Below are 27,411 nucleotides of genomic sequence, written 5' to 3' on the forward strand. Positions count from 1 at the left end.
GCAGCGGAGTTTGCGCTGATATGAAACTTCTTGGCAGATTAAAACTGTGTACCGGACCGACACTCGAACTCGGGACCTTTGCTTTTGCGGGCAAGTGCACTACCAACTTTTTTTTAAATCTCATTTTGTTTGCTACAGTTCGTTGCAATTGTTCGTGGCGGACGTCCCCTGACGCCCATTGAAGTTCGTTATTGATCCATTTACTCAGTTTTTTTTATTACAGAAAGCAGCTAACCCTCAGACCGAATACTCTGAGCTACCGTGCCGGCATCCAACAGAGCTACCCAAGCACGACTCACGGCCTGTCCTCACAGCTTTACTTCTGCCAGTACCTCGCCTCCTACCTTCCAAACTTAACAGAACTTCTCTTGCGAACCTTGCAGAACGAGCACTCCTGAGAGAAAGGATATTGCGGAGACATGGCTTAGCCACAGCCGGGGGGATGTTTCCAGAATTAGATTTTCACTCTCCAGCGGAGTGTGCGCTGATATGAAACTTCCTGGCAGATTGAAACTGTGTGCCGGACCGAGACTAGAACTCGGAACCTTTGCCTTTCGCGCGCAAGTGCTCTACCAACTGAGCTACCCAAGCACGACTCACGCCCCGTCCTCACAGCTTTACTTCTGCCAGTACCTCGCCTCCTACCTTCACACAGTTTTAAACTGCCAGGAAGTTTCATATCAGCGCCCACTCCGCTGCGGGAGTGAAAATCTCATTCTGGAAACATCCCCCAGGCTGTGGCTAAGCCATGTCTCAGCAATATCCTTTCTTTCAGGAGTGCTAGTTCTGCAAGGTTCGCAGGAGAACTTCTGTTAAGTTTGGAACGTAGGAGGCGAGGTACTGGCAAAAGTACAGCTGTGAGGACGGGGCGTGTGTCGTGCTTGGGTAGCTCAGTTGGTAGAGCACTTGCCCGCGAAAGGCAAAGGTCCCGAGTTCGAGTCTCGGTCCGGCACACAGTTTTAATCTGCCAGGAAGTTTCATTTTTGAATGTATTTGTATCTAACTTATCTATTTCTACTATCTTCAGGTGATTGTAGATGATGAGACTGAAGATAGCTCTGCAATTCTGGATGAGATTACTAACGAGATGCAAAGTGAACGCCGAAGTCGACGCCGCCTCGTCGTTGTGTCGTGGAGGGGCAGGCACTGCTTCAGCGACACTTGCCGCACAGCCGACATCAGCGGCGACAGCTGGAACGAGTTCCTGAACATCAGTGTCGCGTTGAACGGGGACCGCTACGGATGCCGCCTGCAGGACCTGGTGGCGGACGTCGACGCCCTCCAGTCACTGCTGGACGGCGAGCCGGCACTCTTGCTGGCTCTGGCGCAGCTGTCGCAGCCTCTGAGGATGGGCCGGGAGCTGGAAACACTGCCCGCGCACTACGTGCCCAGGAAGCTGGTGGACCAGCGGGTGTTGACGGGCGAGTTTTTCTCCACTCTGGTGAAGATTCGAGAGCGAGAGAAAGAGCACGTCAGAGGTACCGGCAGCAACACAATAATTGTGGAGGGGAAGCCCGGAGTGGGCAAGTCGAAGATGCTGTCACACGTGGCGGAAAAAATAAAAGAGAAGGTCCCTTCCTGCTGGCTATTGAGAGTTAATCTATTTAAGTTTTACACAGTTTTAGATCACAGTAAGAACGGTGTGAGCGCTGCGGGAGACATCTTGAGGGGGACAGTGTTTAACGAGGGCGTTCTAGGTGAACTGGAGTACACGCTGCTTCGACACTGCCTGCTGCAGTCCACGCGAGTCGTTTGTCTCGTGGACGGCTTCGACGAGGTGTGCCCCGACTATGTCGACAAGTGCCTCGAGGTGCTGCCTGTGCTGTCTCCACGCAAGGGAAAGCTCCTGGTGACGACGAGGCCGGAACCGGTGAAGCTCTTAGAGGCTCAGATGGGAGTGTCGGCACACACGCTGGAGCCTTTCAGTGAATCGGAGCTAGAATATTTCTTCACGAGCCACTCCTCGAAGCGAAACATCCCAGCCGTCAGTGGTCTCGACAAGAACTTGAGGAATCTTCTGAGGATCCCTCTGTTTGCTGAAATGTTTGTAAATCTGTCGCAGAAAATAGATGAGACGTACGACATTGTGACTCTGTACGAAGCTTTCTTCCGAAATAAATTCAGAAGGCTGTACGAGGAAAAATGGGGTGACAACTTCTCCGCTCCCGGGAAGAGAAGAGAGGTCGAGAAGGCGCAGGAGAAGCACGAAGAACAGCTGATGCTCCTCGCGGCGTCGGTTCTGTTGCACAGCGCAGACGTACCGACAATGTCACCGTCCGATAGGGGAGACTTCGTGAAAGCCGGAATCGTGTACGAGTTCTCCTACAGGAAACCGGAGTTCCTGCACAGGACGTTCGCCGAACACTTCCTCGCAAAGTGGTGCTTCCTCGGATACGAAGATCGGAGCCGTGCGGCGGTGTACCGTAAGGCCTACCTCAACGGGAGACTGGATTTCTTTCGAGAGTCCTTCGACCGCAGGGCAGTGAGGGGCAGGCCACTGCTGGAGGCGGTGCTGGAGGCCCTGTCGGGTGGCGACGAGGGCGAGATGAGGGCGCTGCTGGACGGGGGTGCAGGCTGGAGGCAGACAGACGCGTGTGGCCGCAACGCGCTGCACCTGGCGGCGGGCCGCGGGTCGCTCCCTCTGCTGCGGCGACTGTGCAGTCGCGCGGGGGAGGACACACTGTCTGCAGAGGACGGCCTGCTCGGGTGGACGCCGGTGAGGTACGCCTGGGAGCGCAAGTGCTGGTCTGCGGTGGAAGTGCTGCTGACGGCGGGAGGTGAATTCAGACACCTGGGGGTCGTGAAGGCGGGGCAGCACGACCCCGTACAACTGCAGGCCGCGTTCGAGCAGGGCGGATGCCGGGCCCTGTACCAACACATTGTGGAGGTGAAACGGCGCTTGCAGAATGACACCTACATCTGTGTGGTGCGAGAAGAATTAGAGGTAAATTAAGATGTACCTTGCATTACATCTAACTAATCCAGTACTGCTGGCTGGGGACCTTATTCAGAACCTCGGCCTTTGCAGACAAATGCTATTAGCGACTCAGGCGTGCCACTTGCACGCTTAGAGTAGCAGATTGACGGTGACCAACTTGAAACAAAACTTGATTAATTTTCACACATGTTTATTACAATAATAAAAAGCATAGAGATTGCTTAACTTGATTCTGGATGCTGTTTACAATTGAAGTTCCTTTGGTCTTGGTACGTTAATCTCATTCTCACACATCTCTGATACTTGACAAAGTGTCTATACGTTTATCTTCATGGCTATGTACAGGAATATGATAATCTTATTAGGCGCAGACTGAAACTTGACTACAGACTAATGCAGACTGACTAATCGGCGGTCTGTACACTCGTTATAATACCTCGAGCGTTCAGGTATCACTGCGCGAGTGTGATCCGCGAGGAGAAAAGGTTCTACGTTAGCAGCAATCTAATTGGCTGCGTTACATATTAATACGCGGACCGGCGGAAGCAGAATTTGGTCCGTCTCTATGGCACCGCCATCTCGTAGTGCGGAGACGGACGAGCGCTGCGCTCTTGTGCTTAGCAGGGCGCGCTCTAGTGGGAAAGTTGTGTACGCGCTGATTCGCGGAACTATGTACACAACACTCCAGCTGAGGAGATTGTTTCCAACGTGAATTTTCACTATGCAGCGAAGTGTGTTCTGCCTTCGTTTCTTCCAGGAGCACTAGTTCCACAAGGTATGCGGAATGTCTTCTGTGAAGCCGAGAAAGTAGGAGAGACGAAGTGTAGTAGTGAGAGTGGTTTGGAAGTCGTGCCTCGGTAGCTCAGTACATAAGAGTATTTGTCTCCAAAAGGCAAAGTTTGCAGGTTTGAGGCCCAGTCTGGCTCGCAGTTTTCATTTGCCAAGACAGGTGCACACTCCACAATGGAGTGAAATTATGAGGGACAACTAAATGAAAACCTGGCTCCCTCCACAATGGGACAGTGCAATGGTTCCATTCAAAAGTAATCATCACGTGCATTAGGACAATTACCCATAGCGAGACAAGATGATGAATGGCTCTGAGCACTATGGGACTTAACATCTATGGTCATCAGTCCCATAGAACTTAGAACTACTTAAACCTAACTAACCTAAGTACATCACACAACACCCAGCCATCACGAGGCAGAGAAAATCCCTGACCCCGCCGGGAATCGAATCCGGGCATGGGAAGCGAGAACGCTATTGCTCGACCACGAGATGCGGGCAGACAAGATGATGAATTTCAGTTTCATAGAATGTGATCAGTTAATGACAGATTCACAACATTTCCCACTCTTGTACTTCCTCGCCTGGCTGAAACCGACATCCACACGTCTTTCTTCAAGTCACCAAAGTCTTGAAACTCGCACAGTGAAAAATCCAGGCTGTACGGAGGCTGTTGGAGTGTTTCCTAATCAAATCATTGAAGTGTAGTCTTCGTCCTATTGGCAGTGTGGGGATGGGCGCTATCGTGCAACAGGATGAATCCCTCTGACAGAATTCCTGGACGTTTTGACTTTATGGCGGACTGGTTCTCTGCAAGTGTCTTTCAGAGAATTGGAGATCAATTGTGATACCACACGCGAGAACATTTTAGTGAAAAAAAAATATATAAAAGTATTTATTATGTAAAATGGATGGATGAAAATGGGGAAGAAATGGTTTTAAATATTTTTGTTATTTACTCTTTCAGTACGAACTTGTTGTAGAACCCTTTTTTACGTGTGGTAATAAAAATTCATTTAGACAGAATTAAGCACATTTAAAATTACGTGAACTTTAGTAACTTTCTCATGCTTATAAATTCAAACTAATTGATTAATAACATTTATGACTTTGAAAATTATTTAAATTAAATTTTTTTACGTATTTCGGCCTTGGCACACATTTTCTAAATGCAGTGGGTTTTTAAATATTTCCTGAATTCTTTCCCGGCGTTAGCTATGGAACACAAGACTGTCTCTGTTAGCATAAAATGGTTAAATATTGCCAAGCCTACCTGAACGTTTAATCATCATTGACAAAACACACTTCACTATACGTTTAAGTTATTTGCTTTAGAAATTGAAAGAACCAACAGATTAACAACTTCAACGTTAATTATCCGCCTATGAATGCACAAATGTAAAACCAGTAATAAATTCAGTCAGCCTCAGGATCGCTGTAAAAGAAAAATATTTCGTAATTCACTGCTAAATTTACCTGCTCCCGATTTACGGATATGGTTAATTTTATAGCAGAAAAATTTCTTAAATGTGCCGCCGCTGCAAATCGTTCGGTCGCGGCACAGCCCAACAACACCAACGATAATCGCTAAAAGTGCTGAAAATTCTTTAAAGAAATATTATAGATGACATGGACAAGCTAATTTACATTAGTAATACACACTTTTGATAAATTATAATGTATTTAGACCACAACAATAACTAAAATTACACACCTTTATAATTTCTCCTCTAATGGTGGCTAAAGACAGACACAGACAAAAGAAGTCTACTCATGCATATAATGCTACGTCACAGGTTCCTCTCTCTCTCTCAGCTCTCGAAGAAGACGACAAAGAATGCACATTATGTAGTGGTATTTATATTATTGCTGATTATTAATATCTCTTTGTAATCTTACAACATTATTTTCCTCTGTGGCTGTATTTTACATTGTTTCATCGCAGACATTAACATATTTCGTAATTACATTATGATTATAGAAATGTTACAATCATAAATACATCGAGCATATTATTACAGAAAATATTACAATAATAACCCACGTCTTTTATACAAAATTAAATAATATTTTTTGTTAAACAATTACAGCACATACGAATTGCTTCATAGCGGCGTACATAGTACAATTAAACGTCATTTCAGTTAATTAACAGTGGGTGTGCTGCCAGGGAACGTAACAACTTGATGCGTTAGAGGGGCCCTGCGGTTGAAAGAGCAGGACATCATGACCTTAGCGGAACTTCTGCAAACAGCTTTGGATTTGTCTGGTGCTGTAGATGTGGAATGTTTCCACTGTCGTCATTGCTGTTAGCCTTTGGCTTGTTGGAATGCTCAAAATGGTTCAAATGGCTCTGAGCGCTATGGGACTTAACATCTGAGGTCATCAGTCCCCTAGGACTTAGAACTACTTAAACCTAACTAACCGAAGGACATCACACACATCCATGCCCGAGGCAGCATTCGAACCTGCACGGTTCCAGACTGAAGTGCCTAGAACCGCTCGGTCACAACGCCGGCTGTTGGAATGCGGTTGCATAAAATCGTCCCGTTGCACTGTAATGCCTACCCCCGACACTGCCAATCAGACGAAGGCTACGCTCCAGCGATTTGGATGGGATCCCTCTGCACAGCCTGGATATTTCACCATGCGATTTTCTCAACTTTGGTGACCTGAAGAAAGACGTACATGTACGTCGGTTTCAGTTGTGTAAAGGTTCTGGAAGTATAAGAGTGGGTGTGGTTGTGGAAACGCCAGTAGCCGAACGCATTCTACGAAACTGGAATTGATCGTTTTGTTTCTCATTGGGATAAATGTCTTGACGCATGTGGTGATTACTTTTGAATGGAACCATTCCATGTCCCATCGTTGCAGGTGTCCGGTTTTCATTGACTACTCCTCATAATAAACATAGCTAATATTCTCTTAACACGTGCATGTGGAATGTTACTAGACCTTTACAATTAGCAATCACGCACGTAATTTTAATAATAGTGCAGTTTATATTCACGATGTTTATTACAAAGTGCGATCCCGCAGTAAGAACTGTCACAATGTGAATAAAATCATCCCATCGAAAACAGACATTATCATTAGCAGTAGGCGAAGGCCTTGTTAGTTTACACTAAATCAGACTTGAAAGTCGAACCCAGCTTGACACCCGTCTGCACTGTTATCACGAAAAAAGAAGCATGAAGCACCGTGCTCTGGCATTAATTAACATAATGAGTCTGCCCATAAGTGACCACCTCAAATAGTGTAACCTGTAGCGCGTTAGTCTGCTAGACAGGCTCGTGGTCGTGCGGTAGCGTTCTCGCTTCCCCCGCCCGGGTTCCCGGGTTCGATTCCCGGCGGGGTCAGGGATTTTCTCTGCCTCGTGATGGCTGGGTGTTGTGTGATGTCCTTAGTTTAGTTAGGTTTAAGTAGTCCTAAGTTCTAGGGGACTGATGACATAAGATGTTAAGTCCCATAGTGCTCAGAGCCATTTGAACCATTTTTTTTTTTTTTTTTTTTTTTTTTTTGCTGGACAGGGAGTTGAGTCCGACCTGAATCGAATGCGCGTCGCAATAGCGGTCGATGCGCGTCTCTTTAGGCAGCTGTCACGGTCGTTTGCGCAAATGCTGCGCTGCTCCCCGAACTGCTCCTCCGAGTATACGATATGCACACAGTTAAGGTACGAGAACACACACAAGAGACTTAACAGGCTTCACACACAGATGGTGTGCACGACTTCCTCCACTTAGGCTACCTTCACGACTGTGGCGTTAGGAAGAGCATATGACTGGATCGAAGTTACGTAATAAAATAAAATTTTCCGAACCCGAAAAAGCGGGCTTCATTGTAGACAGGGAAACGAAAGAAGAATGATCAGCAGAACACAGACCCTCTGCAGCTCTGCCTGTGTCTCGCAGACTCGACAAGACTTACCAGAAATTTAAGACACGTGGATAGCTTTTTAAGTAGATTCGTCATAATATGCTACAAAGATATGTAGTTGCGACGTTAGTAACATTGGAGGGAAAGTGTGTATCATTATACTGGTATTACGTCGCCCTATCAGCGACAACTTTGGTTAACTCGGTACAAGGTGTAAACGGTATAAGCTATTAAAAATTAATCAGGTGGCACATCTCGGTGTGCTTGACAAAAAAGTCTAATGAAATATCGTTGAATCACGTTCTTTATTTTTGTATTCCTAAAAAATAGATATTTATAGGTATGATGGTAGACGCATTTCTCTTTACATTCTCAACTGAGAAAGGTAACGGACGAACCAGAGAAATGTAAACATTGGATGTGTACGAGACGGCGCGGCGGCTAGGTAGTGCCGAAACAAGCAATGTAATCAGTCATAGGGTTGTCAAGAACGTGTAATTCGTTTTACACAAACAATGAATTTAATACAAACAGACGTTTCCTCTTTTACAGCGTTAACGAAAGTTGTGGTACTAAAGGGAAGCTAACATAAAATAAAGTGTGTTTCCTTCAGTACAAAATGAACCATTTACCACGTAATTTGTTATGCATTAATTATAATGAACCGTTTCCGATTTTTACAATACTATAACGAAAATTAAAATCAGATTATTTACCTTTTCTACAACAGTACCACAATGAAAATGAAACCGAGATTACTTTGCTCCTGTACACAAATATTAAAATAAGTGTTTAAAATGCCCACCATTCGTGATGATGATAGGGTCGTTAAACAGCAAGGTCATCAGCCCCCCTCCCCCCCCCCCCATTCGGCTCGGCAAATGCTTCATTACTGCGCACCCAGTTCGTCGCACTCGTCCACATTATTTACTTTCTGAGCGTGAATAAGTTCCTTCATATGGCCCCAAAAGTAAAAGTCCAGTGGGTTTAAATCAGGACTGTGTGCTGTTTATCAATGTGGACGAAAACGTTCTATCCATCGTCCTGGAAATCGTCTATTCAAAGATCTTCGTACTCTGTGACTAACGTAGGATGCAGCACTCACATGTGGGTACATGTTATGACGTACGGAATTTTTTTGGAAATTTGTGTGGTAAGGTTCTGTGGGACCAAACTGTTGAGGTCATCGGTCTTTAGGCTTACACACTAATTAAACTAACTTACGCTAAGGACAACACACACACACACACACACACACACACACACACACACACACACACCCGTGCTCGAGGGAGGACTCGAACCTCCGACGGGGGAGAGCCGGGTGAACCTTGACAAGGCGCCTGAAACCGCGTGGCTACCCCACGTGCCATTAACGTACAGCTAACGGAATATTTTCTAATAAAGTTGGTACCTATGTTTCCTATTGAAAGGTTCGGTAATGGTTGCCAGTCTATCGTGCAGGTAAAACGTAAGGCGCAATAATCTAAGCATCGACTTTATCCGCTCATACATTTACGGAAAGCCGGCCGATGTGGCCGTGCGGTTCTAGGCGCTTCAGTATGGAACCGCGTGACCGCTACGGTCGCAGGTTCGAAACCTGCCTCGGGCATGGATGTGTGTGATGTCCTTAGGTTAATTAGGTTTAAGTAGTTCTGAGTTCTAGGGGACTGATGACCACAAAGCCCCATAGTGCTCGGAGCCATTTGAATTTGATTTACGGAAAAGTGGTGCTGAAAATGTGTTGCTATTACTTGGTGTGGAATGTGTACACTCCACGTCTGCATATTATGTAAATTAGTTATTCTGTCGCGTGTGAAACACGATTCATCTGTGACGGGTATTTTGTTTACAAAATCATGCTGCGCGCTTTGTAACAAAAACCACACTGCGAATTGTCGTTGCGGAGGGAAATATTCCTCTTCCAACGTTTGTACGCGTTAAATGTGGTAAGGCCGCAGACGCTCCTCTTTCAAACTGCGACGAACGACGGTGTGCGATACACCCACTTGGAGGGCGATGCTTCTAATACCCTGAGTAGGATCTTCGTGGATGCAGTCGGGAATTCGTTCCTCAGCCTCCAACGTACGTTCTCTGTGTTGTGGGCCTCTGCCTTCTACGTGGGATAGTAGTAAAGAACAGCATCTCTCAATGTATACAAATTAAGTAAGTACTGTAAGTTGTATTCTGTGATTATTTATTTGATAATAAAACGAAAGCATATCAGAGCAGACAATAGGTTTCGCGTACAGACTTAAATATGAAAAAGTAAAGATAACTACTGTGCAAAATTGTTAAGGTTTTCGTGACCTCTTGTTGACAAACTGTCTGTTGGTTTCCGTCCACCACTAGAAATGGAGGATGAAGGTCTGACAATGCCAGCCATTTGAGCTGGTGAAACGTCAGAAAAATCATCAAACAAACATCGGCCGCAGAACCAGAGACAGGAGCCAACGGGCAGTTTGATAACAGGTGTACTGTGTTACGAGTGAATTGCAAAATAATCGACCGAGCGAAGTGGCGCAGTTGTTAGCATACTGGACTCGCATTCGGGAGGACGACGATTCAGACCCGCATCCGGTCATCCTCATTTAGGTTTTCAGTGATTTACCTAAATCGCCGGGGTGGTTTCCTTGGAAGGCCATAGCTGATTTCCTTCCCCTTTCCTAATCCTATAGCACCGTTTGCTTCTATCTCCCAAATCAACCAACCAACCAAAATAATCGACTAAAAGTAGAGATTCATGATGGTATAAACCTTTGGCGCATACCAACAAATATCGATCGTGCGGGAATTCTTCGTGGTGGGAAGCGTTCTCGACAATCTCGTATAGCTGCCCTCGCAACACCTTTTAACTCGCCATAAATTAAATAAATGTTGTATGGTTCAGTGACAGTAAATCTCCCTTCCACCCAAACCACATTAGGCCGGCTGTTTGACACAGATTTTTTGGGATTTTTTTTGGGTGGTAAGAATTAATTAGAATTTAATCAAATTTTGACATCATTTCATTCATATTTCGAACAGTTTTTGCGGATTTTTTCAATACTTTCAGCCAAAAATAAAAAACCATTTTGCAGGTGTAGGAACAATTTACTTAGATTTTCACTATATTTTTTCTAATTATACAAATAAAAATACCCTTAAAATCATGATATCGTCTCAGATTGAGTTCATATAATTCGTAATTTTGTTAAGAATCATACTATCTATTTTCATGATGATGCGTTCTATACATTTTGAGTTAGGCTGCACGCAAATGTGAAAAACGTCATTTCGAGATAAACGGGTTTGAAAAATAAATTCGCGGAAACTAGAAATTCAAAGAAGTTAACAATAGCGTAAAATGCTTATCGATTAATCGGCGAGTCCAGCATCATATACCAATCCTTCGTCTTCGTCATAGGCTTCGTTTTGCACCTGCAGCAGTGCTTTCGAGCTTTCCGACCTTCCTTCGATTCCAGCTAACTACGTCGCTTCTGCCGGCTCACGCGCTGGCTATCCATTTGTTCGGCATAACTGAAGCTTCGTGTGCCTACTACAATTCCTGCCTCGTTCATCGCCATCAGAATGGATGAATTTCCTTCATTAAATAAGCCCGCTGCTAAATACGATGCCAATTCAGCGACTTTCAGTCCGGAGTGCAAGTGTTTAGGAGGTGGAATTAAAACTTTCATTCGCAGTTTGTGTGTGGCCAACTAAACATCTCTCCAGTAATTCATCCCTTGCTAAATCTTAATATATTCGAAGAATTTCCTTCTGTACCCGATGTGCACTCGGTTCTATGATCATTAAATCTAAACAAATGTGAATTTCGCTTTGAAATTTTGACAGGTATTCTTGGATAGTTAACCTACCAATTTATGCAATTTAAAAAAAAATCGTATATTTTTAACCTACTAATGTGGTTTCCCCCCTTAACAGAGCTGAAATAACGTCAGCAAAGATAACATGACGACTGCCCAGGATTGGAGCATTGCAGTGACTCAACCACGCAGGCCGTCGTTGTCTACGTGTTTGCGACTCACGCTCGAGATTTCAATATCCGCAGCGGAAAATCTCCACCCACGTCATACTCCGCGAGCCACTTAATAGTGTGTGGCAGAAAGTGCTTTCGGTACCACTATCTGATCCCTCCAACACTGTACCACTCGCTAATAGTGCGGGGGAAGGAAGAATGATTGTCGATAAGCCTCTGTATTGTCTCTAATTTCTCGAACTACCTCCTCGTGGTCAATGCGCGACGTGTATGCAAGGGGAAGTAATATGTTGTCCTACTCCTCCTGCAAAGTGCTGTCCCGAAATTTCAATAGTAAATCTCTCCGTGATGCACAACGCCTCTCTTGTAACGTCTGCCAGTGGAGTTTGCTTAGCATCTCCGTAACGCTCTCTCGCCAGCTAAACGATCCCGTGATGAAACATGCCGTTGTTCGTTGGATCTTCTGTATCTCCTCTATCAGCCCTCCATGATATGGGTCCCAGACAGATACTCCCAGAATGATACTCGGGCGAAAAAGCGCCTTATAAGCCACTTCTTTCACGGATGAGTTACATTTCCTTAAGATTCTTCCTATGAATTTGAGTCTGGTGTCTGCTTTTCCCACTATATGTTTTATCTGGTCGTTCCACTTAATGTCGCTTTGGATAGTTTACGGCAAACGCTGTCCCCAGCAGTTCATCATCAATAGTGTAGCTGTACAGTAGTGGATTGCTTTTCCTACGTATGCACAGTATGTTACATTTACGTACAGGGTCAACAGCCACAACCTGCACCATTCATCAATTCTTTGCAGGTCGTTCTGCAAATTCTTACTGTCTTCTGGCTATGCTACTTTGGTATAGACAACTGCATCATCTACGAATAGCCTTAAACAGCAGCCGACGCTTTCTACTAGATCATTTACATACAGGGTGTTACAAAAAGGTACGGCCAAACTTTCAGGATACATTCTTCACACACAAAAAAAGAAAATATGTTATGTGGACATGTGTCCGGAAACGCTTACTTTCCATGTTAGAGCTCATTTTATTACTTATATTCAAATCACATTAATCATGGAATGGAAACACACAGCAACAGGACGTACCAGCGTGACTTCAAACACATTCTTACAGGAAATGTTCAAATGTCCTCCGTTAGCGAGGATACATGCATCCACCCTCCGTCGCATGGAATCCCTGATGCGCTGATGCAGCCCTGGAGAATGGCGTATTGTATCACAGCCGTCCACAATACGAGCACGAAGAGTCTCTACATTTGGTACCGGGGTTGCGTAGACAAGAGCTTTCAAATGCCACCATAAATGAAAGTCAAGAGGATTGAAGTCATGGAATTGGTCCGCCTCTACCTGTCCATCGGTCACCGAATCTGTTGTTGAGAAGCGTACGAACACTTCGACTGAAATGTGCAGGAGCTCCATCGTGCATGAACCACATGTTGTGTCGTACTTGTAAAGGCACATGTTCTAGCAGCACAGGTAGATTATCCCGTATGAAATCATGACAACGTGCTCCATTGAGCGTAGGTGGAAGAACATGGGACCCAATCAAGACATCACCTACAATGCCTGCCCAAACTTTCACAGAAAATCTGTGTTGATGACGTGATTGCACAATTCCGTGATTCTCGTCAGCCCACACATGTTGATTGTGAAAATTTACAATATGATCATGTTGTAATGAAGCCTCATCCGTAAAGAGAACATTTGCACTAAAATGAGGATTGACACATTGTTGGATGAACCACTCGCAGAAGTGTACCCGTGGAGGCCAATCAGCTGCTGATAGTGCCTGCACACGCTGTACATGGTACGGAAACAACTTGTTCTCCCGTAGCACTCTCCATACAGTGACGTGGTCAACGTTACCTTGTACAGCGGCAACTTCTCTGACGCTGACTTTAGGGTTATCGTCAACTGCAAGAAGAATTGCCTCGTCCTTTTCAGGAGTCCTCGTCGTTCTAGGTGTTCCCCAGTCGCGAGTCATAGACTGGAATGTTACGTGCTCCCTAAGACGCCGATGAATTGCTTCGAACGTCTTCCTGTCGGAACACCTTCGTTCTGGAAATCTGTATCGATACAAACGTACCGCGCCACGGCTATTGCCCCGTGCTAATCCATACATCAAATAGGCATCTGCCAACTCCGCATTTGTAAACATTGCACTGACTGCAAAACCACGTTCGTGATGAACACTATCCTGTTGATGCTACATACTGATGTGCTTGATGCTAGTACTGTAGAACAATGAGTCGCATGTCAACATATGCATCGAAGTTAACATTACCTTCCTTCAATTGGGCCAACTGGCGGTGAATCGAGGAAGTACAGTACATACTGACGAAACTAAAGTGAGCTCTAACATGGAAATTAAGCGTTTCCGGACACATGTCCACATGACATCTTTTCTTTATTTGTGTGTGAGGAATGTTTCCTGAAAGTTTGGCCGTACCTTTTGTAACACCCTGTGTATTGTAAACATCAACGGTCCTATTACACCCCCCTGTGGTAATGCGGATATTACCTTTACATCTGTCGATTTAATTCAGTTAAGAGCGACGAGTTGAGTTCTATTTGCAAGAAAGTCTTGAATCCAGTCGCAGGTCTGCTCCGATACTTCGTAAGCTCGTATTTTTTTCATTAAACAGCAATGCGGGACGGTGTCAAATGCCTTACTGGAATCAAGGAACAAGGCATCGACCTGAGCGCCGTTGTCCACTGCGCTGTGGATCTCATGGAGGAACAGAGCGAGCTTAGTTTCGCAGGGTCTCTGTTTGCGGGAATCCATTTTCATTTTTATAGAGGAGATGTTCATCTTGCAAAAACATCATAATTCTTGAGCATAAAACATGTTCCCTAATTTTACAACTAACTGACGTCAGCGATATAGGTCTATAATCATGTGGATCTGTCTTACGGCCTTTCTTAAAAACGGGAATAACCGGCGTTTTTTTCCTGTCGTCACGAACCTGTCGTGGCTCAAGCGATCTACGATAAATTACTGCTAGAAGGTGTGCACGCTCTTTCGCACGAACCGTTGCGTACCTAAGTGCGGCTGTGTTGGAGGAAGGGGTAGAGCAGGCAATCTCGTAAAGGTTTGATCCTGTGTAATGAATTCTCCCAGTCTGTTGTGCATAAAGAAAAAATGAAATGATAGTAAGGCATTGTTGGCCGGGAGGCCCCAACCTGGAAAGTTCAGCCGCGAAGTGCAAGCCTTATGTCAGTCGACGCCACGTTTGGCAACTTGTGTGCCGGTGATGAGGATGAAACGATGGTGAGGAGCGGAGAAAAGTCTCCAACTAAGCCCGGGAATCGAACCCGGGCCCGCTACATGGGAGGCAGGCACGTTACGACCCAACTAAGCAGGCGGACCTCTGTGTGTAATGTTTCCACAAGTCACATCTAATCCGGGTGCGCTGTCCAATGTCAACATGTCCAAAAACAGTGACCTGGGAAAACCGCAGGAAAGGGACAATCATGTTACTAGACTTTTGAATTAATTACTTGTGATCTACTGCTATGATTTTTTGGCAGCTTATACCGTTTACACCCCGCATATTGGATGTCTCTCCCATGGTTCAGCAGGCGCTATTTCTGTCTTGTTGCGACAGCTATTTGAAGTTTAGTTTTTGTCAGGTATAGCCAGAGTGAGCCCAGACAAATACTGCTCATCAAGTGTCTCTCGCGATGGCCAACGTAGACGAGGGACGTAGGTTTGTTTCATGTTACAAACGGAATGAATTTAAAATGGAATTTTACGTGCCCTGGAGTAGTCTAGTGCTTTATTCGTGTATATTACGATGGTCATTCAAAAAGAAATGCACACTATTTTTTTAAATCCATCTTTTACTCTACGTGTTTGAAAGTTTTACAGAGTGTAGATACATCCTTTACTAACAATATTTTCATTTCTCCACATGATTTCCATCCCTCTCAACGACCTTACGCCATCTTGGAAACAGCGCCTGTATACCCGCACGGTAAAATTCTGGACCAACCTGTTGGAGCCACTGTTTGGCAGTCTGCATTAGGGAGTCATCATCTTCAAATCTTGTTCCACGAAGAGAGTCTTTCAGTTTCCTAAAGAGATGATAGTCACATGGAGCCAGGTCAGGACTATAAGGCGGGTGTTTCAGTGTTGTTCATCCGAGTTTTGTGATCGCTTCCATAGTTTTTTGACTGACATGTGGCCGTGCATTGTCGTGCAACAGCAAAACATCTTGCTTTTGCCGATGTGGTCGAACACGACTTAGTAGAGCTTGAGGTTTCTTCAGTGTTGTCACATATGCATAAGAATTTACGGTGGTTCCACTTGGCACGATATCCACAAGCAAGAGTCCTTCGAAATCGAGAAACACCGTAGCCGTAACTTTTCCAGCAGAGGGTGAGGTTTTGAATTTTTTTTTTTTCCTTGGGCGAATTTGCATGGTGCCACTCCATTGATTGCCTCTTCGTCTCTGGTGAAAAATGATGGAGCCATGTTTCATCACCTGTCACAATTCTTCCAAGAAATTCATCTCCAGCATTCTCGTACTCTTCCAAAAGTTCGCTGCGTGTCATTTTTCTTGTTTCTTTGTGAGCCATTATCAAAATCCTGGGAACCCACTTGGCACGAATCTTTTTTAACGCCTACACTTCCAGTATTCTGCAAACATTTCCTTCCGCTATCCCAACGCAGCGTAACAATTCGTTCACTGTGATGCGTCTGTCAGCAGTCACCAATTCGTTAACTCTCTGCACATTGTCTGGAGTGTGTGCAGTACGAGGCCTGCCACTGTGAGGACAACCCTCAATATTGCCGTGCCCGCTTTCATCACGTAACCTGCTCGCCCACCGACAAACTGTACTGCGATCGACAGAAACATCTCCATACACCTCCTGAATCAGTGTATTCATCTTTCGATCTCCCTCTACGATTTTTACCATCCACGCTACCCTCCAATACTAAATTGGTGATCCCTTGATGCCTCAGAATATGCCTTACTAACCGATCCCTTCTTCTAGTCAAGTTGTGCCACAAACTTCTCTTAATGTTCGTAGAGACTACAGAAGCACATGTAGCTGGCCCACCCGGCTAGCAGCGCGGTCTAACGCGCTGTTTCCCGAGCAGGAAGGCGTGCCGGTCCCTGCCACAAATCCGAGCGGCGGATAAAGGTCGAGGTACGGTGTGCCGGCCAGTCTGTGCGTGGTTTTTAGGCAGTTTTCCATCTGCCTCGGCGAATGCGGGCTGGTTCCCCTTATTCCGCCTCAGTTACACTACTTGGGTGATTGCTGCACAAACACTGTCTCCACGTATGCGGACACCATGATTACCCTACCACGCAAACATCTGGGGTACACTCGCCTAGTATGAGACGTTCCCATGAGGGATCCACTGGGGGTCGAACCGCACAATAACCCTGGGTTCGGTGTGGGGCGGCGGTTGGGTGGGTGGACTGCTGTGGCCTGTTGTGGGGTTGTAAACCACTGAGAGCTACAGCGAGACTAAGCCTCTCCGTCGTTTCTAGGTCCCTTGTTCAATACACAATACACACTACAGTGACACTACAGTGTAATGGATAACTATTATATCCATCAGATTCAAAAGAGTCATAAATGAGTTATTACTTGGCAAAAAGCCCAGCATTTGCTCGAAACATTGTATGTTACCACTTGCTTATATACTCATGTTTCCCAAAACAGAAGGTGATGTGTTTCTGTAGGTGCTCCCTTTATTCATTATCGAAGTGCAAATGTGGAATTTGAGTGAAGTGATTAAAACACAGAGCTATGGAACAGTACACACACTTTGACAGGGTTACCATGTGAATATTTTGCATCATTTTAGATGTATCTGCGCTGCTGCAGTTAATGTAAAAAATCGCACTGGTCACTTTACTATCCAGAACTCTACGATGTTTACCGTACAAACGCGCCCGACGCTAATAGTTCAAGAGTGCTTTGTGACAAGATTGGGACCGAAAGAGTATTTTCATTGTGGCACAAAATGTAGCCATATCGAAAAACACAATAACTTCTTAGTGATTACTGTTTTGTTTTATCACAAGTAAGATCATTAAAAATAGAAACCCTGCTGACATAGTCTCACGTTTCAGTTTGCTGTAAACCTGATGTATGAAGATATCCCAAGACAGTGTCTCAATCTCATCGCCGAAAAGTCCTGGGAGCAAGGACACGTATGGGTAAGTATGATGATTTTTTTTATAACAACTGATGCTTTATCTATGACGGAGGTGTCACATTAAGGTCTGTGGAATTTTTCTGACTGAACATATTTGGTTACTCGTTGATAGAGGTGTTCTGATTGCGTTATTACACTATGATACTGTAATTCGATTTTTCAGTGGTTCACGCCTATTGCAAATTTAAATATTTGGTTTGAGTAGAACTGTAAGATTTCCTTTAGAAAATGCGCTGAAGAAACTGGTGCACCCGCGTAATATCGTGTACTGCCCCAACGAGCGCACAGAAGTTCCACAACACGACGTGCCATGGAGGTAACTGACACCATCAATCCTGCAGGGCTGTTCGTAAAGCCGTAAAAGTACAACACGTTGCAAGGCACCCCAGAAATGGTCAATAACGTTCATGTCTGGGGAGTCTGGTGGCCAGCGGAAGTGTTTAAACTCAGACGAGTGTTTCTAAAGCCATTGTGTAGCAATTCTGGAGGTGTGGGGTGTCGCATTGTCCTGCTGGAATTGCCCAAGTCCGCCGGAATGCACAATGGACATGCGTGGATGCTGGTGATCAAACAGGATGCTTACGTACATCTTATATGTCATAGGCGTATCTAGACGTATCAGGGGTCCCATATCAATACAACTGCACACACCTCACACCAATACAGAGCCTCCACATGGATTCATGAGGTTGTCTCCATACCCGTACACGTCCATCCGCTTGATACAATTTAAAACGAGACTTGTCCGACCAGGCAACATGTTTCCAGTCATTAACAGTCCAATGTTGGTATCGAGGGGCCCAGGCAAGGCGCAAATCTTTGTGTCGTGCAGTCATCAAGGGTACACGAGTGAGCCTTCGGCTCCGAAAGCCCATATCGATGGTGTTTCGTTGAGTGGTTCGCACACTGACGCTTGTTGATGGCCCAGGATTTAAATCTGCAACAATTTGCGGAAGGGTTGCACTTCTGTCACATTGAACGATTCTCCTCTGTCGTTGGTCCCGTTCTTGCAGGATCTTATTCCGACCGAGCGATGTCGGAGATTTGGTGTTTTACCGGATCCTGATTTCGAGGTCCATTCGTGAAATGGTCGTACGGGAAAATCCCCACTTCATCGCTACCTCGGGCATGCTATGTATCATCCCTAGTGCACTGACTATAAGACCACGTTCAATCTCACTTAAATTTTGATATCTTGCCAGTTTAGCGGCAGTAACCGATCTAACAACGGCGCCAGACCCTTGTTGTCTTATATAGGGGTTGCCGACTGGAGCGCCATATACTGCCTGTTTACAAATCGCTGTATTTGATTACGCATGCCTATACCAGTTTCTTTGGCGCTTCACTGTGAGTCTTTCGGCAACAACGAGCAGGAGTCAAAAAGTAAAGGGACTTTTGCAGTTTGCCACCGAAGGACTTCGTAACACTGCTAGTATCCAGGGCTGAAGTATGTCGTCTGGAACAGTTCTACACAACGTGCCAGTCTTATTCTCGCGCTAGTTGTGTATTGTTGCAGACCGTGGAACATGGCAGCTCCATTGTCGATCTGCACCAAGGAGGAAATAAGGGCAGTCTTTCGCTCTTTGTTTGCAGAAGACGTTAAACCTGTGAAAATTATTCGTCGAATGCAAGTGCAGTGCGGTGACAGCTATTTATAGCGTAGCAAGATCTACGATTGAACAGAGCGCTTGAAACAAGGAATGGCGAGGAAAGATCGGGCAGGTAATCTATGTGCCAAGCAAGATCGTAAGAGATGGAAGAGAGCCACCGTGGTACAACAACCGAGTTAGGAAACTGCTGCGGAAGCAAAGGGAACTTCACAGCAAACATAAACATAGCCAAAGCCTTGCAGACAAACAAAAATTACGCCAAGCGAAATGTAGTGTGAGGAGGGCTATGCGAGAGGCGTTCAATGAATTCGAAAGTAAAGTTCTATGTACTGACTTGGCAGAAAATCCTAAGAAATTTTGGTCTTATGTCAAAGCGGTAGGTGGCTCAAAACAAAATGTCCAGACACTGTGACCAAAATGGTACTGAAACAGAGTATGACAGACTAAAGGCCGAAATACTAAATGTCTTTTTCCAAAGCTGTTTCACAGAGGAAGACTGCACTGTAGTTCCTTCTCTAGATTGTCGCACATATGACAAAATGGTAGATATCGAAATAGACGACAGAGGGATAGAGAAACAATTAAAATCGCTCAAAAAAGGAAAGGTCGCTGGACCTGATGGGATACTAGTTCGATTTTACACAGAGTACGCGAAGGAACTTGCCTCTCTTCTTGCAGCGGTGTACCGTAGGTCTCTAGAAGAGCGTAGCGTTTCAAAGGATTGGAAAAGGGCACAGGTCATCCCCGTTTGCAAGAAGGGACGTCGAACAGATGTGCAGAACTATAGACCTATATCTCTAACGTCGATCAGTTGTAGAATTTTGGAACACGTATTATGTTCGAGTATAATGACTTTTCTGGAGACTAGAAATCTACTTTGTAGGAATCAGCATGGGTTTCGAAAAAGACGGTCGTGTGAAACCCAGCTCGCGCTATTCGTCCACAAGGCTCAGAGAGCCATAGACACGGCTTCACAGGTAGATGCCGTGTTTCTTGACTTCCGCAAGGTGTTCGATACAGTTCCCCACAGTCGTTTAATGAACAAAGTAAGAGCATATGGACTATCAGACCAATTGTGTGATTGGATTGAAGAGTTCCTAGATAACAGAAGGCAGCATGTCATTCTCAATGGAGAGAAGTCTTCCGAAGTAAGAGTGATTTCAGGTGTGCTGCAGGGGAGTGTCGTAGGACCGTTGCTATTCACAATATACATAAATGACCTTGTGGATGACATCACTAGTTCACTGAGGCTTTTTGCAGATGATGCTGTGGCGTATCGAGAGGTTGTAACAATGGAAAATTGTACTGTAATGCAGGAGGATCTGCAGCGAATAGACGCATGGTGCAGGGAATGGCAATTGAATCTCAATGTAGACAAGTGTAATGTGCTACTAATACATAGAAAGATAGTTCCCTTATCATTTAACTAGAAAATAGCAGGTCAGCAACTGTAAGCAGTCAATTCCATAAATTATCTGGGAGTACGCATTAGGAGTGATTTAAAATGGAATAATCATATAAAGTTGATCGTCGGTAAAGCAGATGCCAGACTTAGATTCATTGGAAGAATCCTAAGGAAATACAATCCGAAAACAAAGGAAGTAGGTTACAGTACGCTTGTTCGCCCACTGCTTGAATACTGCCCAACAGTGTGGGACCCGTACCAGATACGGTTGATAGAAGAGATAGAGAAGATCCAACGGAGAGCAGCGCGCTTCGTTACATGATCATTTAGTAATCGCGAAAGCGTTACGGAGATGATAGATAAACTACAGTGGAAGACACTGCAGGAGAGACGCTCAGTAGCTCGGTACGGGCTTTTGTTAAAGTTTCGAGAACATACCTTCACCGAGGAGTCAAGCAGTACATTGCTCCCTCCTACGTATATCTCGCGGAGAGACCATGAGGATAAAATCAGAGAGATTAGAGCCCACACAGAAGCATACCGACAATCCTTCTTTCCACGAACAATACGAGACTGGAATAGAAGGGAGAACCGATAGAGGTACTCAAGGTACCCTCCGCCACACACCGTCAGGTGGCTTGCGGAGTATGGATGTAGATGTAGATGTAGATGTCAACAACTGTGGACAATTTGGAAGTCGTTGAGGGTGTGGTGATGGAAAACGCAGCCATGGTTATACACATTCCGTCTTATACGACAGGCTAAACTTTCGTAAAGTATGTGCAAGATGGGTTCCGACGAACTTGCAGCGCAGTGTAAGACAAAAAGGATAGCCAACTCTTGTAAAAATTTGACTCGTTATCATCGCGAGGGAGATTGATTTTTACAGCAAATCGTTACGGTAGACGAAACGTGGACGCCGCATAACGAACTGGGAAGTAAGGGCGCGAGCATGGTTTGGAAACCCCCATCATCACCAGAGGTTAAGAAATTTAAACGTCAGCCTTTACCTGGTAAGATTATGCTAATAATGTTGTGCGACATGGAAGGTGTTGTATCCGTTCAGTTCACCCCAAGACGCGAAGCTGTGAACAGTGAGTGCTACTGTGATGTGTTGCGAACTAAACTGAAACTTGGAATCAGATCCAAACGTCGCGGAAAACTACGAAAAGTTGTTACCCTGCAGCAGGAAAACGCTTGGCCACATTCTTCGAAACGGACGGCTGGAGCAGTTAAGAAGTTGGGATTCGAACTGCTGGAACACCCGCCATACCGTCGAGGCCTGGCTCCAACTGGTTTCCATGTTTGGACCAGTGAAGGAAGCGCTCAGAGAAAGAAGATTCTCAAACCGATGTGGAAGTCAATGATGTGGTGCAAAATTGTTTACAGGCGCAACCAGGAAGCTTATTTCCGACGGAATCAAAAAACTTGTGAAACGTTAGACAACGTGTGTTGAAGTCCAGGGAGGTTATGTAGAAAAATGTGTGTTTCTGTCATCAGAATATTTTGTTTTTCTCATCAGTTACCTAGCACTTGAGAACTACTTAAACCTAACTAACCCAAGGACATCACACACATCCATGCCCTTGGCAGGATTCGAACCTGCGACCGTAGCAGTCGCGCAGCTCGGGACTGCGCGCCTAGAGACTCTCGACCAGAGCGGCCGGCTTCTTTTACTCAAAAATCTCTTTGCTTTCGGACTTCCCCTTGTATTTATGTTGTTTTAAGGAATTTGACACTTAAAATGTTCAAGTGTTACCGAAGATCCAAATGTCAGTTTCTTAGCTTTACCTTCAACAATATCAGCAAGAAGACAAATTAGTCTGTGCTCACTTATACTATCAAAGATAATAAGAATTATTAACGTCCAAACCGAAACAGTTGAAGAAATTAATGAAATTTAATATTTGAGATGGAGGAATCGTAAATGAAGCCCACAACGTAAAATTAGGATGGAAAACGTACATGAAATATTTTATGCCGGGTGTGGTATCCTAAAGAGCAAATGTATATACAGGGTGTTACAAAAAGGTACGGCCAAACTTTCAGAAAACATTCCTCACACACAAATAAAGAAAAGATGTTATGTGGACATGTGTCCGGAAACGCTTAATTTCCGTGTTAGAGCTCATTTTAGTTTCTTCCACCTACGCTCAATGGAGCACGTTATCATGATTTCATACGGGATACTCTACCTGTGCTGCTAGAACATGTGCCTTTACAAGTACGACACAACATGTGGTTCGTGCACGATGGAGCTCCTGCACATTTCAGTTGAAGTGTTCGTACGCTTCTCAACAACAGATTCGGTGACCGATGGATTGGTAGAGGCGGACCAATTCCATGGCCTCCACGCTCTCCTGACCTCAACCCTCTTGACTTTCATTTATGGGGGCATTTGAAAGCTCTTGTCTACACAACCCCGGTACCAAATGTAGAGAAAGTTCGTGCTCGTATTGTGGACGGCTGTGATACAATACGCCACTCTCCAGGGCTGCATCAGCGCATCTGGGATTCCATGCGACGGAGGGTTGATGCATGCATCCTCGCTAACGGAGGACATTTTGTACATTTCCGGTAACAAAGTGTTTCAAGTTACGCTGGTACGTTCTGTTGCTGTAAGTTTCCATTCCATGATTAATGTGATTTTGAAGAGAAGTAATAAAATGAGCTTTAACATGGAAAGTAAGCGTTTTTGGACACATGTCCACATAACATATTTTCTTTCTTTGTGTGTGAGGAATGTTTCCCGAAAGTTTGGCCGTACCTTTTTGTAACAACCTGTATAGGAAAACAAAAACTGGCGTCTATAAATCATTTATAGTCAACATATACATGTGAAAATTGGGATTCAAGAATATTCATCAGGAATATAGTAGGCAAAATTTTTGGGGCAGTGAAGGGCCATGTCAGCTGGGGAGGGCGCATTCGAAAAAAATGTGTATCTGATAAAATGAACTCGCATTCAGTCACGTATCCCGATACGACAAGAGCCACTTTTTCTATACGACTAAAGCCATCCACTGAAAAAATGCACTGTCTTAGCCAGTAAGTGAAACCCTTCTTAGCTCACAATGAATGACTCCAGAGTGTCGAAGAAGAAGTACATATGATCATGAGTACTCGCTGGTTGCCTAGAAATACCTACTGCTTTACTGTGGATCTAAGAATCAATCTTGACGCACCAAGTCCTTAACTGAATTAATACTATTACTCTAAGACAATCACATAATTAGTCAATGGAATCTCTCTTTAGATCATCTACGCTACATGTGAAACGTACCTCAAGTGGCCCATAAACTGGTGATCATATTGCGCAATATTTCATATTGCATAATAATAATGACCGTCGTAAGATGATATTGAAGGTTGCCTAATATAGTGTACAATATACTGACGAATTGACTGTAATTAGTTTTTACTGACCTAACTATTTACAAGTGGTAAAGTCTCTGGCTAATATTGCGCGCTGTGCAACAGAATTATAGGATTATTTTTTTTTTTTCGAAATCCCCTCATTCCGCTGTTATTCCCAATTGCGATGCAAAAGGTTGAAAATGAGATGAGCGTACGGCATTTATTGGCCGGGATATCCCCTTCGGGGTTCGGCCGCCGTATTTCAAGTCTTTGTAGTTGACACCACTTCGGCGACTTGCGTGTCAGTGATGATGAAAATGATGGTGAAGGACACACAACACCCAGCCCCTTGCTGGGAATCGAACCCGGGCCCCATTGCGCTGTAGGCGGTAACACTACCGCTGCACTACGGAGGCGGGGTTGAAATGTGGCTAAAAAGTGCCAACAAATTTTATTGGTAACGGTATAAAAGCGTGGCGCCCTGCGATGTCAGCCTTTGCCTTGCGGCGTTTCAAACAGCAGCGTGTCGAGACGTGCGAAAAAAAGACCAAGCTCAGATCTCCATGTGACGTGTAAGGTGGGTTAATGGTGTCACATTGCCACCAAATTTCACTACAACTCTTCCCAACGCCGCCGTCGACGTTATGTTATTCGTGAAACTGTACTGAAACAACCTGTGAAGTATCCACAATGAGATTTTCACTCTGCAACGGAGTGTGCGTTGATGTGAAACTTCCTGGAAGTGGAAGAATAAAACTATGTGCTGGACCGAGACTCGAACTTTCAGGAAGGTAGGAGACGGGGTATTGGCAGAAGTAAAGCTGTGAGGACGGGGTGTGAGCTGTGCTTGGGTAGCTCAGATGGTTGCCCGCGAAGACAAAGTCCCGAGTTCGAGTCTCGGTCCGGCACACAGTTTTAATCTGCCAGGAAGTTTCAACCTGTCAAGTATTCCTAGGCGCCTACAGGCAGGCACGTGAAACAGAAGGTGTGTCGAGGGGTTGTCTGCCTGCAGGCAACTCGAACAACTTGGCAGGAGCGAATATTGCAGTCGTGCTGCACTGAAGTAGTATGATCATTTTCGATGGGGAATCGGCCCCATAATGTCCTTTGAGATGGCTTCATACGTGTGCGGTTGTCACTACCACACAAAGTGAGTGTCCTTGTGCCATGTTGAGTCATCATCAGATTATGTATCTCATCTCCATGTAGAAATTTGAAGTAAATCGGCACATCAAAAAAAGTTTTGCGTCGACGTTGACTATGGATATTGTATCACAACACAGTCCTGTTGACTATTCAGAGATGTCACTAAATCTGCCCAGAGATGTAAACAACCTTTGCATGAGCAGCGCCTATTAGAAGGAGGTGGTCTGACAGCCGATCAGTTTCAGTCATTCCACCAGGAAGCAGGTACACGGCTCGTGTTGTCTGTAATTCAGCCATGCCTATATGGTCAATGCCGAAGTTCGATCGCGTCCGTATTGTTACTTTGTGCCAGGAAATGCTCTCAACCAGGGAAGTGTCGAGGCATCTCAAACTGAACCAAAGCGATGTTGTTCAGACATGGAGGAGATACAGAGAGACAGGAACTGTTGATGACATGCCTCGCTCGTGGCGCCCAAGGGTTACTACTGCAGTGGATGACCGCTACCTACGGATTATAGCTCGGAGGAACCCTGACACCAATGCTACCAAGTTGAATAATGCTATTCGCGCAGCCACAGGACATCGTGTTACGACTTAAACTTAGCGCAATAGGCTGCATGATGCGCAACTGCACTCACGACATCCATGGCGAGGTCCATCTTTGCAACCACGACACCATGCAGTGCGGTACAGATCGGCCTAACAACATGCCGAATGGACCGCTCAGGAGTGGCATCACGTTCTCTTCACTGATGACTGTCGCATATGTCTTTAACCAGACAATCGTCGGAGATGTGTTTGGAGGGAATCTGGCCAGGCTGAACGCCTTAAACACACTGCCCAGCGAGTGCATCAAGGTAGACTTTCCCTGCTGTTTTGGGGTCGCATTATGTGGGGCCGACTTACTCCGCTGGTGGTCATGGAAGGTACCGTAACGGCTGAACAGTAAGTGAATGCCATCCTCCGACCGATGGTGCAACCATATCGGCAGCATATTGGTGAGGCATTCGTCTTCATAGGCAACAATTCGCGCCCCCAGCTTGCATATCTTTTGAATAACTTCCTTCAGGATAACGACATCGCTCGAGTAAAGTGTCCATCATGTTCTCCAGACATGAACCCTGGGAAAGATTGAAAAGGGCTGTTTATGGATGACGTTACCCACCACCCACTCTGAGGGATCTACGCCGAATCGCCGTTGAGGAGTGTGACAATTTGGACCAAAAGTGCTTTGATGAACTTGTGGATAGTATGCCACAACGAATACAGCCGTGCATCAATGCAAGAGGACGTGCTATTGGATATTAGAGGTACCGGTGTGTACAGCAATCCGGACCACCACCTCTGAAGGTCTCGCTGTATGGTGCTACAACATTCAATGTGTGGTTTTCACGAACAAGAAAAAGGGCGGAAATGATGTTTTGTGGATCTCTATTCCAGGTGATGCAGAACTTTTTTTGATGTGTGTATACAGGGTGAGTCACCTAACGTTACCGCTGGATATATTTCGTAAACCACATCAAATACTGACGAACCGATTCCACAGCCCGAAGGTAAGGAGAGGAGCTAGTGTAATTGCTTAATATAAACCATACAAAAATGCACGGACGGATGTTTTTTAACACAAACCTAGGTTTTTTAATGGTACCACGTTAGTTTTGTTAGCACATCTGAACATGTAAACAAATATGTAATCAGTGCCGTTTGTTGCATTGTAAAATGTTAATTACATCCGGAGATATTGTAACCTAAAGTTGACGCTTGAGTAAACTCCTCCGCTGTTCGGTCGTGTGTATCGGAGAGCACTGCAACATACATCGCGTTTCTAGAGAATGATCTGCCAACGTTGCTCGAAAATGTCCCACTGAAAACGCGTCGACCTATGTGGTATCAGCATGATGGTGCACCTGCACATTCCGCAATTAACACTAGGCTGACCCTTGACAGGATGTTCGACTTGCTTTTCATAGGACGTGGAGGACGCGTAAATTGACCACCCCGTTCTCCTTATCTTACACCTCTGGACTTCTCTGTGTGGGGTACGTTAAAGGAGAATGTGTACCGTGATGTGCCTACAACCCCAGAGGATATGAAACAACGTATTGTGGCAG

General features: G+C 45.1%; 1 protein-coding gene across 1 annotated transcript in view; it reads left to right on the forward strand.

Annotated features, from left to right (window-relative positions):
• LOC126292201 (uncharacterized) overlaps positions 1 to 27,411 on the forward strand; it is an 82,745-nt gene that overhangs the window by 42,099 nt on the left and 13,235 nt on the right. The window contains exons 4-5 of the mRNA XM_049986055.1: positions 1,028 to 2,944; positions 17,697 to 17,783. Of these exons, the coding sequence (XP_049842012.1) occupies positions 1,028 to 2,944; positions 17,697 to 17,783 (2,004 nt within the window). The remainder of the gene's footprint in view (positions 1 to 1,027; positions 2,945 to 17,696; positions 17,784 to 27,411) is intronic.

Source organism: Schistocerca gregaria, chromosome 9, assembly GCF_023897955.1.
Source record: "Schistocerca gregaria isolate iqSchGreg1 chromosome 9, iqSchGreg1.2, whole genome shotgun sequence".
In the NCBI taxonomy this organism is placed as follows: domain Eukaryota; kingdom Metazoa; phylum Arthropoda; class Insecta; order Orthoptera; family Acrididae; genus Schistocerca; species Schistocerca gregaria.